This window comes from Lutzomyia longipalpis, chromosome 1, assembly GCF_024334085.1.
Source record: "Lutzomyia longipalpis isolate SR_M1_2022 chromosome 1, ASM2433408v1".
Classification (NCBI taxonomy): domain Eukaryota; kingdom Metazoa; phylum Arthropoda; class Insecta; order Diptera; family Psychodidae; genus Lutzomyia; species Lutzomyia longipalpis.
In genome coordinates this window covers 26,808,202-26,826,098 of record NC_074707.1, presented here as the reverse complement: position 1 = coordinate 26,826,098, position 17,897 = coordinate 26,808,202, and the positions used below count along the sequence as shown (strand labels likewise).

At 33.5% G+C, this 17,897-nt stretch overlaps 2 protein-coding genes across 4 annotated transcripts in view; one reads left to right on the top strand and one right to left on the bottom strand.

The window, feature by feature from the left end:
- Nucleotides 1–913, top strand: part of LOC129797687 (zwei Ig domain protein zig-8-like) — a 32,753-nt gene extending 31,840 nt beyond the window's left edge. For both annotated transcript variants that reach the window (XM_055840495.1, XM_055840494.1), the window contains exon 9: nucleotides 2–913. In XM_055840495.1, the coding sequence (XP_055696470.1) occupies nucleotides 2–108 (107 nt within the window). In that variant the 3' untranslated portion in view covers nucleotides 109–913. The remainder of the gene's footprint in view (nucleotide 1) is intronic.
- Nucleotides 1–17,897, bottom strand: part of LOC129797484 (protocadherin-23) — a 953,251-nt gene that overhangs the window by 844,903 nt on the left and 90,451 nt on the right. The gene's annotated exons all lie outside the window — the stretch shown is intronic.

The following is a 17,897-nucleotide window of genomic DNA, read 5'->3' as shown; positions in this document are numbered from 1 at the left end:
GCCGAATACTCCGCATCTGCGGTAACGTCTGCAGCATCGGGTCATGGGAGTGTGCAAAGTGAAATTGTGGCAATCATTGTAGCGGTTCTGGTGCACTTCCAAACGTGACAACATACACCCCGATGTAGTTATGTATAAAAAGGGGACTTCTATCTTAAGTAAGGACACTCTCTTTCGTACTGATAAATTAGTGTGAAAGTAATAATTGAAAATTCTACGATAAACTGGAAAATTCGATGGTGAAGCAATTCCAATTTAATTGCTGAAGGAGACTCTCGAATAGAATTCATTGAAGGAAAATCGTAGCTATAGAGACAAATGCGGAGTAAATGAGTTGAGTGATGAAATTTTCGACGAAATTATTCAATAATTAAAATTAAAAAATAAGAAATTAATTGATATTAGCTGTAAGTGAGAGTGGAATGAGAAAATTTCAATTACCTTACATTGCGCTATATATTTTTTAAAGTGAAATAAATATTGGATTGTTTTTATCTTCATACATTACATATTCTTTTAGTTAGACGATATTTTTTCATTATATTCCTTCGGGTCCATTAAATCCAACGAAAGTGAAAGAATAATTTAGAAAATTTTCTAATGCCATTCATTGTGACGAAAAATCTTGACTAAAAGATTTTGACAAGAAAAAGTGTTAAAAGCAAGGTTTTCCTCGTCACAATAAACTGTACAATGTATAAATTGAAATTACTGTGTGAGTGAAAGTTAAATAGGAATATGGAATATAGCGAAAGGTTAGTCTCTGTAAAGAAAAAAAAAGCATGACATTGATTTAACGAAAATTTATAGACAGGGAGCAAATGTGTAAAACTTATTACGTGTTGTAAATTATTTAATGAGGAATGTGATGGGAAAAAATCAGAGAATAAAATTTAAGTCTTATCACCGTTAATGTATTGGATTTTGTATTTGAATTTTCGATTTCATCTTGCTGTTCTTGAGATATTTTCAGGTAAGTATGATCATTTTACAGAAATAAGTTTTAAGACAAAAAACTGAAGCTCATTCTATGACTATGTTGTATATTGTACTGTTATGTAGGATACATGTATAAAAAAAAACATTGTCAAATCGATTTTCACAACTTCAATGAAATTATAGATATTCGCAATATTATTCCAATTCACGTATAAAGGTAACTTATAAAATAATTAAATTCCTTATTAATATTGATGTATAATGCAATGGGATAATGAATGAGTTATAGTACATATTGTATAAAAAAATAATATTGAAACGATTTATAATTACTTTGAAGATTTATTATTAAATTATAAAAAAAAAATCTTCTAAGAACATTCTTATGTATGTAATGTCCTTATACGTACCTACCTAATTTGATTATTTTTTCAATACAAAATTTCTCCATTTCATTATACAACAACAAAAGTCCCCACGCGACTATTTAGCCTGAGAGGGTGGTTTAACTAAAATAATATCATGTTGGGTACCATTTAACTTTTCGTATTATTTTATCGGTGTTGAAATAAATTAATGTGGAGTTGTGGCTCTGATTGCATGTTTCGCTGCCGAGGGAAGAAAGTCAAACTTTTCGCTACAAACTACAATCAATTTCTCTTTCTCCAATGAAATTACCGTCTACTTTTATGGGTATATAAATAAATAACAAAGAACAAAGAACCCAGGGGGTGACGAGAGATGGAATACTTTCCAGATTTTTATTAGTTTCGAAAAGTAAGCAAAAGTTTAAAAGTTGAGTTAATTGTGATGCAGAGATGCTGCAAGCAAAAAAAAAAACAAATATAATTTCTAAACTTTAATTTGCTACGAAATTAATTTCATTATTTTGTAGTTTTATGTAGGTAATACGAAATGTTTAATAATTATTATTTATGCATGTCGAAATAATATAATTTAGTCTCTTTTATCATAAGATGCTTTTGAACTGCGTTATTATTTATTTTTTTATTTTGTAGGAATTACTATTTTATTGTTCTTAGCATGAGATGCATTATTTAGAAGATATACAAAAAAACCGTAATTAACTCCATTTTTTAGAACAAAATAAGGTGTGAAGGTTTTACTTTTCCTTTTTGTATTTGTAAATTATCTTTCTCTTGTTACACTGAAAATTTTATCACGACTCATTACCATTAGGTACCAGCTATTAAAAGTATAAAATTCGGCTGCAGTGCACGTGTTCTGCGTATATCAATGATGTTGGGTGTAAGTTTCAATAAAGGCCTCTTTCAGATGAATGCCGCTGTTTATCCTTTCAGGTGTGCGAAGAATCACGAAAATGTTATTTATTATCTCATATATAAACATTATCCCAATTATATGGGGATAAAAACGATGAAAATATAACCGAGGCACCATCAACAGTGGAAATTATGATGGATATAACTTTGCACACGCACCCGGACTTGGAGATGCTTTTTGGAAAATTTATATGTTATACGGAATGTGCTGTGAGGAGTGGCTGAAAAGAACCATCCGGGGGCGCATTTATGTGAAGGCCGATGTGGGTGGAGTTTTTAAGCTGAATTTTCCCAAGATAATTTTAAAATGTAACCACATCTGAAAAGATGGTGCCACGTTGGCACAAACCATTTGGGATATAATTTTGAAAGTAATTAAAAATATACTTAATGCACGTGCTTAGCTTTTCAGACATCGACGTTAAAACATATGTAGGTAATACATATAGTACATATAGTAGGTATATAAAGTCCCCTTTCCGAGGAATGTTCGGGAATTAATATATGTGAAAGGGCTTCCTGGTACGAAGGCGGCAACCCATTGCTTTAAGATAGCCAAGGTTTTCACATTCTGAAAATGAGGAATGTGTGGCACATATATAATAGCAGTAACGAAAACAAAACTTTATGCTTTTCAGGGGGGAAGTGGAAGTAACATGAAAGGGAAGCATCTGACAGAAGAATGTGTGAGCGTGTGCTCATTTTAAAATAATGGCAAAACTTTGTATGACTCAATTATAAAGAGATAATTAATGTCTTTTTGAAGCACTTGTTCCTTAATAAGCACATTAATTAATTTCCGAGAAGCTCTTAAATTGCACTAACACCCGATGATCTATGTGAGATGCTAGCTAAAGTAAATCATGAAATATTATCAAAATCGTCAAAATCTATGCATTTTTTAAAATTTACTTTCATCTATTTCTAAATGTTTTATACATATATCTGTAATAATACTCACATTAACCTACACATACATGCTCGATTTGAACACGCATGAGGAAGTTGAAAACAGAGAGCCATTCTCTTTTATATGTAAATCGTAAAAGCACATATTATTACTTCAGGGGCCGAAGTACCTTAGCGTCGGTGAATATAAATCCTTTCATCGGTCTCCTCATAAATGGTAAGTAGTCAATAAAAGGATATAGCCGAGGTCGAAGTGGGTGGTTTGGATTTCCACCTCATTGTCTAGCTAGTGGAAGTATAAAACAAGTTAGACATTCAATGCAATGGACTAGCTTTTAAGTAAACTAATATTCCTGGAAATCCTCCTGGCGAATAACAATAAAAATGCCTCAGGATGGGCCCTTACAACGTCCTGTGATACGTAAGAGATTGATGCGAAATTATGACAAAACGGTAGAGTCCATTTTGATTCGTTATCCATGTTACTATATAACACATCATCCACAGCAACATCAATCTATTTTTTATGGGTTTCAATCGATGTCAAACATATTTTATTTTTACAGTATAAGTAACATATTACAATAATACAGTCAAAGAATTTTAGCATTATATTTATAAATGGCTTTGAAATGTTGAAATGATGTCCGCCCCAGACAACAATAAAAAAAGAAGAAGAATATTCATAAATACATAATCTTTCATAATATTCTCCACTCACTCAAACTAATATGTAGTTTTTAAAATAGAATGAATCATCTTATAGTGCTCTAACGACACACTGGGCAGTGAACGTAAATACTCTTCTTAACATTTTATCTAATGGAATGAGACAAATTATATGACATGCGAATGAAACTTGTTATAAAATATTATCCTTGCGTGATTTATTTTCAATTTACAGGTTTCAAGTCAAAACCCGAGTGTTTCAAATCGATGCTTTTGTTTCTATAAGAGGTTGCCTCAAAGTCGCGTGTCTTGGCATGGTAAGGTTTTTAAAGTATGGGATAATTTTCCATCAAATACAGATTTTTGTATATAAAAAAAACACGAATGTTATATGAATTTCATTGCTTGTTATAAACTGAATATTCGCCCCAGAAATTGCTACGTTGCATTAGACTTGCATCTAATATATTTTGGTCTCACATATTATACATTTTCATATGTATGTACGTACACGTTTGTAGCTTAAGTTCAGCTCAAGTTGTTAATATATACATACATATAATATGTACCACAGTGCAGTACTATATGGGATGATATGTGTTGCATAGAGTGCAGATCCATTGGCGAAGTATAAATTACCAATTCATGCCTTTGTGCATCAGTAATTACAGACTCTGGGCTTCCTCCAATTTATCATTGCATAGGGTGTTAATTAAACTTGTTGGAAGTGATGTACATACCACTCCTTCAAACTCCCAACACGGTGTGGTGTAATCATAAGTGGTTGGTGCTAATGTAATAACATCTCACTAGTTAAATGATACAACGAAGCAAAAGGGAATGTGTGTGGCAAAATTAGTGACCGCAAAACTTTCAAATTGTTTGTGAATTTTGGGGTTCTTCTTTACTATATGGCAAAATTTTCCCAACCGGGGCCAATTTATACATGTAATGATGACGCACATTTGGGTGGGTAATAAATTTAAAATAATATTATATACACAAATTATACAGTGGATGTGCCGCGAAGGGTGTGGGCATTCGCGGCAACATCCGGAAATGTGACATTAGTATGCAGCCGCATGGGGCGGGGGATGTTTGTGGGTTCATCATTGAGGCGTTGAGGGTGGTAAGAAATTACTGTGTTATTGCTACACGAAGAGAATAATGGTAATTACCAGAGCGTTCCTCAGCAATTCACCAAGATGTTACCAGTTGTTGTCGTCCTCGCGACAAGACGAGGACCAACCATATTCACATTAACTGCAATGCCTTCGTCGTCTTGGCCATATTTTCCCAGGCCCCACTCTCACTCGCGGTCTGAAATGCCATTTGCGTCCTATGACTTTTTTTTGCTTCCTCGCCCTATAAATAATACGAAAGAGATATAATTTACACACCTTGACATTTTTTATGGGCACCACATTAAGTCATTTCAGCAGCTGTATGAGAATATTATTGCCACGAAGGGAAGGCAATAAATGTGCAATTACATGGAAATGTATTCGCAATGTATATTTTATTCACATCTTCTTGAGTGTTGAAAGAGAATTTGGTGATATTTAGAATGATGGCGGCAGTGCCTAATTGAAATTATTGCTTCACCCACTGTTACATGAAAATCGCATACAAAATTGTTTCCTGGTACCGTCATCAGGAATTTGCTTTATGTTTCGTTTGTTATGTCATCTTTCGCAAGCAATCATTCATTGTGATGTATTTTTTTATTGATTAAGTTCCTTCAAAACTAAAGGTACGATTAAGTAAACTTTCTAAAGAAGGATTTAATGTGATTTAATTTTATTAGTTGGTCAGCGAATTCTCTGCATATTTTTATTGATGCTTTAGATTGACCAAGATGAGTTATGGAAAGACGAGGAATCAAAACTGTCAGATTTTGGAAAATTAGTTTATCATATCCAGTAAATAGACTCCTTTTAGCTGTGATTCTTTCGAAGAAAAGAATAGCACAGCTTCTGTGTACCACCTGAAATGCAAAGTCGTCAGTTTTTACTTTCATTCACAATTTTTACCCAACAGAAACATTTTGCGGGTAATATGAGCCTTTTTTTTTAGCAATTATAAACAAGAATATTGTTTCTTATTATTGAGAAAAAATCACTATATTGTACTCCACAAATCCCTAAATCGTTTTTGAATTAGTTTATAGAATGTTGTATGATTTGATGCCTGAAACGTGAAACTATTAGTGAAAATCATAGCAGCAGGAGTTATGTATGCCAAAGACGTGTGTGTTATTGATTTAATTGACAATACGTGATACCTTTAATTGATATGGAAATCGTAACAACATTTTAATGTATTCCTTCTATGCGCATTGCTTTACAATGCGATGACATATTTCTGTCAGACCCATAAAGCTTTCGAGAGCTTTACTTGGTGATATATTGAAGCGATTCGCTACTTTTACGAGGCTGATTTCCTCCGGGACGAGAACAAAATCCAATAATTTTATTACTTTAATGGTTTTGTTTCAAATCAATTCTCCCGCGAAAATGCTCCAATTTTGTGGAATTTATATCCAAAGAATAGCAAAACCGACAGCGAGATGGGATACAATGTATACGATAAGAGATCACGCTACAAGCGAGAATTTACATAACAATTTATTTATTTCATCAATTTTCTCTCCCATTCCTACTTTTCTATTTGATTATATATTAGCTACACTTACTCACAGAAAAGCTCTTTGGGGATGAAAGGGAGTATAAACTCTACTACGCCATTCACAAAGATTTTCTACTTTCACAAATTTATATCACATACCAGCAGTATGGAAAGAATATATGCGAAAATATTATATGTCATTGAAAGAAAGTTTCCGTGAAAATAAATAAGTAAATAATTTATCGTGCTTTGCGCATAACTATTTATACCGTATGGTGTCTGGGACACCTCATGAGGGTGTGTTTCCGTAGATGCAAAATATACAAAAGTTGCACAGAAAGCTATACATATTACACATGAGGCTCATTTAATATTTTGCCATTTCCGGCAACGATCTGAAAACTCCAATGGAGGGAATTACACTTCCACGAATAGTTTGTCGTAACACTGTGTAAGTATTGAAGCTTTTTTATGGTTTTGGTTTTGCATTTTATATAATACTCTAGATAATAAAATAATATATAAGGTAGGTATATAAATATAAATGTAAATGCAAAGTAAAATATAACGGTAAAAAAAAAAAATATATATATATATATATATATATATATAGCTTCATGGTACAGATTAAGGAGGAAAGGGAATGTACATGGTAAGTTTCACTTACGGGCTGTGATTCTTCCTTCAGAGGCCAAGTTAAATATATGTAAATGCAAAGTCTAATAGATAGCTGCAGAGTATGGATTAATCAGAAAAAGGAATGTACTGGTAAGTTTCACTTACGGGCTGTGATTCTTCCTTCAGAGGTCAGTCTAAGTGTGATATTTGATATAAGTTTGGTGGTGCAAACTCTGGGGGAAGGCTAACTCGCGCATTGGCTGTGATTCGTGGCGCGAGTCATCCTTCCCCAGAGTTTGCACCACCAAACTTATATCAAATATCACACTTAGACTGACCTCTGAAGGAAGAATCACAGCCCGTAAGTGAAACTTACCAGTACATTCCTTTTTCTGATTAATCCATACTCTGCAGCTATCTATTAGACTTTGCATTTACATATATTTAACTTGGCCTCTGAAGGAAGAATCACAGCCCGTAAGTGAAACTTACCATGTACATTCCCTTTCCTCCTTAATCTGTACCATGAAGCTATATATATACACTACCCGTCAAAAGTTTCCGGGCAAGCAAAAATGGCGTATTTTTGAAGGCAAATTTCAATTGGCTATATCTCCGGCTGTGGTTAACCGATTTTCAAAAATCGACCAGTTTTGGAAAGGTACATTTCTCACCTTTCCAAAACTGGTAAATTTTTGAAAATCGGTCAACCCGTTATTTCTTGGCAGCCATTTTGGTAAACCTAGGCAAAAGTATTTTTTTCACAATTTTACAAATTTTCACTTTGATCTTTTGCATCTCGGCCGCTAGTGCACCGATTTTGATAAATAGATAGTCGTTGGAAAGGTAATTTAATTCCTTTTCCAAATCTGATAAATTTTTGAAAATCGGTCAAGCGGTTCAGTCATGACAGCCATTCTAGTGAACCATAGTGAAAAATACACTTTTGACTATATCTCAGCCTGTGGTTGACCGATTTGGACAAACTCGGATTCAAATGGTAGCTAATCATGCCCTCTAACTTTTAAAAAAAATTTCATCCCGATCCGTCAAGTGGTTCTTTTTTAATGTTTTTTTGAGTGATACCCTTATGTTACAAATGGGGTACCCTAACTTCAGGCGTTGACCATTTAATTTTTATAAGTTACACTTGGCCCAAATTTCATCAAAATTAAAAGTAGACATTATTATCTAACTTTTAAAAAAAATTTCACTCAAATCCATCAAGGGGTTCTCCTGTAATGTCATTTTCGGTGAAGCTATGCGCGTATATATATATATTTTTTTTTTTTACCGTTATATTTTACTTTGCATTTACATTTATATTTATATACCTACCTTATATATAAGGCGCCCCGCTTCGCGGGGCGCCAAATAGTCAACGTACTAATTAAACATGCAACTATATATATTTATATTTTACCGTTATATTTTATTCTGCATTTATATTTATACCTTATATATAAGGCGCCCCGCTTTGCGGGGCGGGGCGCCTAAGAATTTGCGTATTAATTAAATAAAAAATTAAAACCCTTATATCTCCTGAACGGCTCCATAGATTTTCTTAAATAACCTGTTGTTGGAAAGGTCTTGACCTCAGCTATAACATACTGAAATTTTAACGAAATGCATAGTACAGTTTTTGAGATATTTAGACTTAAAAAATTTGGATATGCAAAATATTGACTTTAGCGCCTCTTGCGGTCATTTCTCGAAATTGCAATGTTCTAGACATTTGTAGGGCTTCACGAAACCTTTCATTTGCGCTTGAGTTGATTAAAATCGGACTTGTAGAACCCGAGATATGACATGCCAACTTTGGAAGGCTATATCTCGAGAACGGCGACATAGATTTTCTTCATTTTTGGCACGGAGCTAGATAATATAGTCAGCTATAACATATTAAAATTTGAAGAAAATGCATAGTGTAGTTTCCGAGATATTCATCGAAAAGTAATCGAAAATTTTGTTTTTGGTTTTAGGCCCTCTAGTGGTCACTTTTGAAACTTCTGATGTTTTAGAGAGTTGTAGGGCTTGTTGAGATCTTTCGTTTGAGCCCAAGTTGATCAAAATCGGTCAAGCCGTTCTCGAGTTATGGTCGATTTTCGATGAAAAATTGTGACGGTCATATTGGCTAAACGGCTTGACCGATTTTCGAAAATGAGGTATCGTTGGAAAGATCTTGATGGCCCCTACAACATATCAAAATTTCAGACCTCTAGCTATAATAGGGGCTGAGATATAGCGAAAACAAAATTTAGGGGTGTTCCAAAATGGCGGACGGAGGGGTGGGGGGGGGGATTTGACCTCACCATGAGACGACATCTGGTCGATATACTAACTTTGCCGTTGACCGCAAGTCTCTATCTGTTACCGTTCTCTTATAATTTAGCATCAAACTCCGGCCGGACGGACGGACGGCCGGCCGGACGGACGGAAAAATTTTTTTTGACATACGTTTTTTGAAATGTGGGGACCCTAATTCGTGCTCATCCCGAGTTTGAGCCCGATCTGACGACTTTGCATTTTAGGTGGTACACAGAAGCTGTGCTATTCTTTTCTTCGAAAGAATCACAGCTAATAATATTTTGCCTAATAAGCTATAGTATAGTTATCTCTTCTTGTAGCTAATTTCAGTTCATTTATCCAGAAAAAAACGATAATATATTCAAAAATTGATTTCAACGGACGATTTTTTGTTGTGTTGGATGAGCACAATAATGTATGGCTACATTCATTTTACAAATAAGATACTTTGTGTGGGTGGCGAAGTGTGTGTATGAATGCAGTTTGAGGATGAAGAATGAATGAAATTGTGTATCCCAATATAAATGGTCCAGAGATAAAAGTTGTATCTCCTCTCCATATGAGCACCAACTTTACCTTTTGTAGAAAATTCTCACGTTTCCTGGCTCAATAATGTACATAGGTAGATATATACATATATAGCGATATATTCAGAGTAGGTTGACGACGAGACGAAAAAGGATTCTATATAAATGATTCTATCTCTCAATACCTGGACGATATAGGAGAAGTTTGAAATGAGTATTTCATTCAAGTGATGACAAACAACATTTTAAAATATCTAGAAATATGTTTTTGTGCTACTAAGCGAATAGAATTAGCCGCTGGGTGAGAAATCAAAAGAATTTGGAAAAAAGAAGAGACTAAAATATTTACCATTCGTTTCCACAAATTTTCCCATAAAATGGATTCCACCCCACTGGCAAAAGACGAGTTGAGCTCGTGAATTTAAAATGGAATGTAAATGGTTGCATTCTCATTCGACATTCGGCACCGATTTCGTTATCCATTTTATTGTTACTTTTACATAGAAATTTCATTTGTTGCCAAAATTATTCAGTACAGCAAAGAGTCAAAAATTACAGGAACTGCATGTGCATCATTCAGTGCAGAATGCTTAGCATTTACCAAATCAGTCACGTTGTGCAGGTGAATTGAATTAGTCCATCCTCACTTTGCTTTTTCCTTCACCCTTCTCGCTTCCAGAGCTTTCAGATCACCCGACAATAAATAGTTTAGTACTTTATGGCAAAATTCATTGACATAAAGAGTATAAAATTTCAATATTTATATTTAATTTCGCTTCGCAATATGATAGAACAGTTTTCATGTAGGTAGCACTTTATTCTTTATTCTCTTGATGTTAATTTATAAGAAATTTAGTCGGTTTGATATTTATTTGATAAATCTAAAAAAAAATATATAAAAGTGAAATTATACTTACAAACTATGTAATATATTCCAAAACCTTTTCGTTTCATACTATATCATTTCATTTCATTTGATGCATCGTTATGAATATTTAATTAATGTTGATTTGTGGAAAACTAAATCATTTGTGAAATATTTCATCTATCTCTGTGTAGTACACCTAGGTATACCTACGTAATATGTAGCTATATAATTAAATTAATGTAAGTAAAAAGAAATAGATTTATCCGCAAAAAAGATCAATTTTTAATGATATAATTTACTTGAACATGTTTCTATAGTAAGAAAAAAACGGACTAAATTGATGTTAAATAAATTGATGTTAAAAAAAAAGCGAAGTGCAGATCATCTATATAATAAAGAAAGATTTGTTCCACTTCGTGGCCAACACCAAGTATTATTTAGATAGTTTTTTTAACGGATGGTTTACATAATAGATAAATGTAATATAGTATTTTAAAAGAAAATATTCTAGTTTCAGCTTTTAAATGAAAAGTGTCTGTCAAGATATATTTCTAGTAGACTTAAATGTGGGTTTAAAGATTATTTCATACGTTTTCCGCAATCATTTGTATAATTCGGCTAATGAAAATTGTTTGTATATAATAAAATTTCCAATTCTCAAAAGAATGCGTATAGTTTAGCAATAGTCTAGGAAAAATTTTCCTGGTGTATTTATTTGCTAAAATAATTTTGGGGAAAAATTATCACGAGAGGAGAAGGTTTTATTAAACTAAAATAGAAGAGAAAGACTAATTGCGACTGCCTGCAAATTAAGAGGTCTCTTGGCAATTGTGGCTTGTCCTTGCGATAATGTTGGTGTTCCTCGCAGCCTTTTGGAATGCTTATAATACGAGTTCAAATGTGCCAAGAGAGTAGGCGGATGGATATCGAGGCGTTGTGGCGCATGTTAGACAATTATAGCACAAAATTACGAAATGTGTTCAACATACACTGAAAACACAAGTTGAGACTATCCATCGGCCCAGCGTGTTTGAGCCTGAATTGAGAGACGCATTGTACTGCTCCTGAATCTCTCTCTGTAGTAATTTAAATTTTGCTTCTGCTTTTCCCAAAATGATCCTAAACGCCTCTGCTACAACAAATATCGTCTTCTGCCACATACAACTCCATGACTCTACCAGCTGTATGCTTCCTTAGGTCCTTATATACCCCAGGAGATTCAACAAAATCCCCTGAGGCTCAAATCATTTGTCCTCTGTGTAGTAGTTTTGTTAAAGAAATTTATGGTGCATGAACATAGTTATTTGCAATTTAATTAAATCCGCTTAACACTATCATACGATGATCCCAATAGGGTGAGAAACAGTATAAAATATTCCATGTAGATTAAACCGCAAGGTCGTGAAAATCTCAAAATTCAATAAAATTTAGCTAAACACAAATGGAAAATTCTTCAGCAGTAAGTTCTGCCTACTGCATCAATGCGAAGTGCTCGTTCCCATATTTGTACCTCAATTGAACTCTAAATTGTTAATTAATTCCAACTATTCGAGTACAATTCATTTCTTGCACCCAACATTTCTCTCATCTCTATCTCTTTCTCTCAACGCCAATAAGTGGGATCCAACACTGAAATCTCTATTCATCAGTTACTGATTGAGAGGATAGAATATTGAGGTCGGCCGAAATTCGAAATGGACTGTAGTGTTGATTTAGTTTTCACTCGAGGGATCCCGTAATTTGAACAAGACTCTGAACCAGACTGCAAAATTGCTTAAATTCCTTCATCTCTTCAGTATATTTCAGCAAAACGACGTTGACATTAATTCTAGAACCCTCATCAATTTCCAAGATTCATTCAGTCGTTTGCCAACTTTACTCAAACATATGCATGTATGTAGAGTAGATATATGCCTAGAAGGCCTGATTTGCAAATTTCAATCAATATCCATTAATTTTACCCCGAAAAACATTTTAGTTCCATGCTCTGATTGAGATGGGTCCACTCTACATGTTCAACTTTGATGAGATTTTTTTACTTTTTGGAAATTGTCTGCCCATCTTCATTAATTTAATCAACAAGTTATCACTAAAATTTATTACATTCAGTTTTTACATTTTTCCAACATAATAAGCGATTTTTTTTATCAAATACATATATTTTTTAAATCTTTTGTCCAACTAAATAATATCACTGAAATATGCCTCACAATTAACATAAAACTTTAATAGTGGAAAAAATATGGCATACATATTGAGTAGTTTAATAATTTTTGGTAGATATCCTATTATTTGAGAGTGTAATGGGATTTATTTCATGTGAGTTATATCACGTATTTAATCATTTATTGCTAATTCAATGTATACCTGTGTTACGTGAATGAGAAACTGAATAGAAACTGTTGTATGGAAAATTGATTTAAAAATATGATATTTCCAATATATTAGGACCGAGCTTTAAAGTGATATCCTATGGGAAAAAGCTTTTCACCTCTCTGTATATTGGTATGCCGTAAATTTTTCCATTCATTCAACTCATCCCCGGAGAGTTATTTGTGGTATTTATTTCGTGTAGAATGGGCCAAATTTGCACAATGCATCTATTTTTGACGGTTGTGGAGGGTTGCTGTTGGATAAATGTATTATAGCATCGAGTAAGAAAGATAAAATACATTCGTGTAATAAATATTCATTCTAGATGAATTACAATTGAAAAATCCTCCAGCTCTTGTATTTTCACAACGCCTGAAAACCACTTTTTTAAAATCAGAACAAGAAAAACCAGCAAATAATAGGGTATACCTACCTATATATTAGATAATGTTCTTTGGGGGTACTATTACACTTTGATCTTAGCCGTTAGGCCGAGAAGCGATAACTCTTATGGATAAGTGAACGCAAAAATTTAATTAGTAGACATATTATTATGTTTTTTTGGATAGTATGAAGTACTATATTTCTAACTATTTACTTTTAACAAAAGTGTCTAAGTTTTATTTAATATATTAAAGTATATTATAATGTCAACATACTTCGAATTTATTGAATCTGTAGGTATGTAATAAATAAATTTTTCTTTTACCTTTATAGTCATGTTATTTATACATTCAGGTTCCGCCAAAATTCTACTCCCAACAACGCGGCCTTATTTTCCCGTGGGACACTATCCTCGCTGTGTACGTGCACGAGTTGAAAGTATAGTAATTTATATGGTTTCAATTAAATCCCAACGGACCGGGGCCCACATCGTCGATGGCGCCTTTTCGAAGAGCCGCCCACCCATTGACCCCTCTCCTAAGGATGGCGTGATGATTCAGTTGGTGTCGTCGACTGAGGTGGAATTTGAAATAATGGTTGTGTGAAAAACGTGCTTATAAATCACGATATATAAATTTTCTGAAAATTCGAGGGTGGGTCACGTGTGGGTAGACGAGTTATGAAAAGTTGCTTTTTTTGTGCGACATTGCCGTTGCAGTCATGGAATTTTCGGTTCGAAGAGTATGTGTTGTGGAGCCCTTTTTGTTGGTGAACTCCTCAAACCATTGAGAATGTGGAATGTGATATGAATAGGTAAAGGTAAAATAAAATCCTCGGTTTTCTGAGAGTGCGAATTTGACCAATATCAATGGCATTATTTACACTCTGTGCAGATCCTACAGGACTATCGTCTACCCAACCTCTTGTCCTATCCAGACCTCCCACCATCTATGTCTATCCGGCCGACGGATTGTGCATGGTTGGGTCGGTAGTTGGGCATTTCATTATTCCATTTCCGCAAACCTTCCATCCACATCCGTATATACCAGACATGGGAATGTATTTTTGGTATGTGGCGCTGAGAGCAAAAATCATAAACTCTTGGCAATAAATTTAAGTGTCGTGACAGTTTTATGGGCTTCTGTCCAGAAATTTCTACCATCGCAATTCGTGACAGTGTGAAGGATATGCCGTAGAGAGAAAAGAACAGATGAATAGAATCCAGCCATTCTACCCACACACACATTCAATTCAGCTAGCTGGAAAACACTCACGATTTTTATACTGACCTACAAAGTGGAAGTTATGACTTTCAGTAACTTCCGCCTCGTTGACAAGTGGATGATTTGATGAAAAAGAGCTGATTGAGGTGCTCGATATTATATGTTAGACCTTTCGAACATTTTGGGCTCCGCTAATTCATTAGTTGATAAGCGAAATTATGCCATTAAATGGATATTTATATGACTGGGGTTCTGCAATATGAAAAATTCTTAATTGGATTTTAATTTAATGAATGAGAAAATAAAATAACACCACTACGTAATTTTTTCTTAGTTTTATAATATGTGAAGATATAACGATTCACATTAAAAAGAAACTGGAACACCAGCTAGAATAAGAAATGACACCATCTGACCTTAAAATATCGGTCAAGTAATACTATATAAATATTTTGTTAATACGTCTGCTGAATCTATTTATAGAATTATGCATAGTGGGTTCTAATGTCAAAAAGTATCAAAATGGTTTGACGCACCTCGGTTAAAAAAAACCTTAGATGTTGTTAAAGTTTTATTCTTATATCCTAGCCCTTTCAAAAATGTACTTTCCTGAAAAAGAATTCCTTTATGCTCATAGGATACATATAGGTACGTTAACTAGCCTAAAGGTGCTCACAGAGGCAGAATAAAGTGAATACTTCACCTGCGAATGTGGTGTATTTCAATTTCATTGCCAGAGATCATCTCAATTTCCCAGCCAAACGAATAAACATACTTTTTTATGTTGGTAAATTGAACTTTTCTTCCCAATTCTCTCAATTTACTCTGTGAGTTACTTGTGTCTGTGGCACTTTTTGTGGTATTTAGGAGATTCATTTGGTGTTCTCTGTATTTCTGCTTTTTGCCTAAAGCGTAACGGGAAATGGTATCACTAAGGTTGGTTTTTTTCGGGCAAACACAACACCTGAAAAATATACAATTCATAGGCATATTAGAAAGTATAAAGAGGAAAGGGAGCATAAATAAAAAAAAGTGGATCGACACAGGTGAAGCAGCCTTTTTTCTCTTCCAAAGTATCCACATTTTGCCGGGATTCCGCACTTGAGACGACCCTTCGAATGGAAAAATCAACTTGTGTGGTTGGAGGCGCTTTTCTTTTGGATTTCTGCACCATAGGGGTGGAGATGCAAACAAAAAGTAAATTTTGGTAACAGCCTCATTTATCATATTTTTTGTGCTCGGTCTCTTGTTGATATACGAAAAGAAATCCATACTTTTGTGTGTAATGTTTAAGCGGTGTGGGAATGAGAGAGTCCTCGTGCACGGAATTCACCTCAACTGACACATAAAAACCACCCACTCGACGCTTCTACTCAGACGTTTTGCTAAAAATCGAAAGAAATCCTTTCAGGATAATATGGATATGTTGTAGACATTTATATATAGCACATACGAGGCTGTTTTTCTCCTTACACCAATGAAATCAAATAACGCCTTGGATAGAATGTGAGTTCGCTCGGATACACGTGGGGGATGCTTTTTGGTATATTGTAGAAAAGAAAAATCCCTGCAAAATGTAGCATCTTCGTCTGGTGAGTTCTCTCATCTCATCCCCTCTGGATATAATAAGATGCGAAGGGTTGTCGTGATTTATTTGTTTACATCCCCATCATGTGAGGAGAGTAAAATAAAAAACAAAAAGTGTGTGAATGTTCTCTCTTGCCTCCTCAATTTTCAAATCTTACATACGAATTTTCTGAATACGACACAATGATTTGCTTAGAGGCTCGTTTAACTCCAGAAAAAAATCAACACATGTCAAATGTATTCTCTATCTCATTTTTCAATGTCATTTCACTATTTTTGTGTTATTCTTTAAATATTTGTACATATAACTTTTTCACATTTTATTTTCAATGGGTTGCACATAAATGAATGCATGACTTTGTAAGTAAAACATCCTCAAAATCATGCATTAATTTATGCGCCCCTCTATATTTTTCTATAGGTTATTATTTGCGAACAAAATTCGATTACATTTTAGATTACTCAATATGACGACTTATTGCTTTGGAGAAAATATGAGAACAAATGATTAAAGTCACAAAAAGAGGAACCTATAAAAAGGTTTCAGTTTTATGTTCAAAAATGCGAGGTAAATCTGGTGGAAGTCTATTTCTCGGTACAATATGAAAATATATACAAATTTATTTACAAGTTTAAATATTTACATTATGTTACAATTTCTTTCTTAACTAAGTATTTCCAAAAAAGATTGTTTACACTTCGTTTTCACATTTACAGTTTTTATAATTTACATATGTATACTATTGCTCTCAATTTTACAGTTTTTAGCTTTAAAGGTTTCAAAAATTCCCACCCCACCCCTTGATATTTACAATTTCATTTTAATTTCTAAGGGTAGAATTATATGTTTTCAGTCTGTATGAGTATGTACAATTGGGAATAATTTCATTTATAATCTTATTGTTAATTTTCGGCAGTTTTTCTTTGGCATTTTTAATCAATTCATTGTGGAATTCTTGGACTGTAGTTAAATTACAATTTTCTAACAATAACTTATTGCTAATGTATCGTTTAGTTTCAGTATTAAATTTTTCATTTGTAGCCATTCTTAGGCATTTGTTCTGAATAGTTTCTATTTTTCTCCAATTAGCTTTTGACATAGTACCCCATGTGATACCGCCATATAACAATATTGGTCTTACAAATATTTTGTATATATTTATTTTATTTTTTTGGCTCATTTTATTATCAAATTTAATTAGAGGGAATATCTTATTCATTGCCATTTTAGATTTTTTTATAGTGTTTTGAAAATGTGTGTTAAATTTTAGCTTGTTGTCAAATGTTATTCCCAAATATTTTATACTATTGCTAGGTTTTATTTCAGTGTCATTAATTTTAATTTTTCGTTTTGTTTCATATTTTGTTTTTGTTGTAAAGTTAACTAGAACTGTTTTATCTGTGTTGATTTTGATCTTCCATTTGTTGTAATATTTCGTGACCTTATTTATATATTTTTGCAATCTTTTATAATTTAAGTTAATATCCTCATCATAAGTAAATATGGCGGTATCATCAGCATATATAGATAATTTACAATTATTATCTTTTGGCATATCAG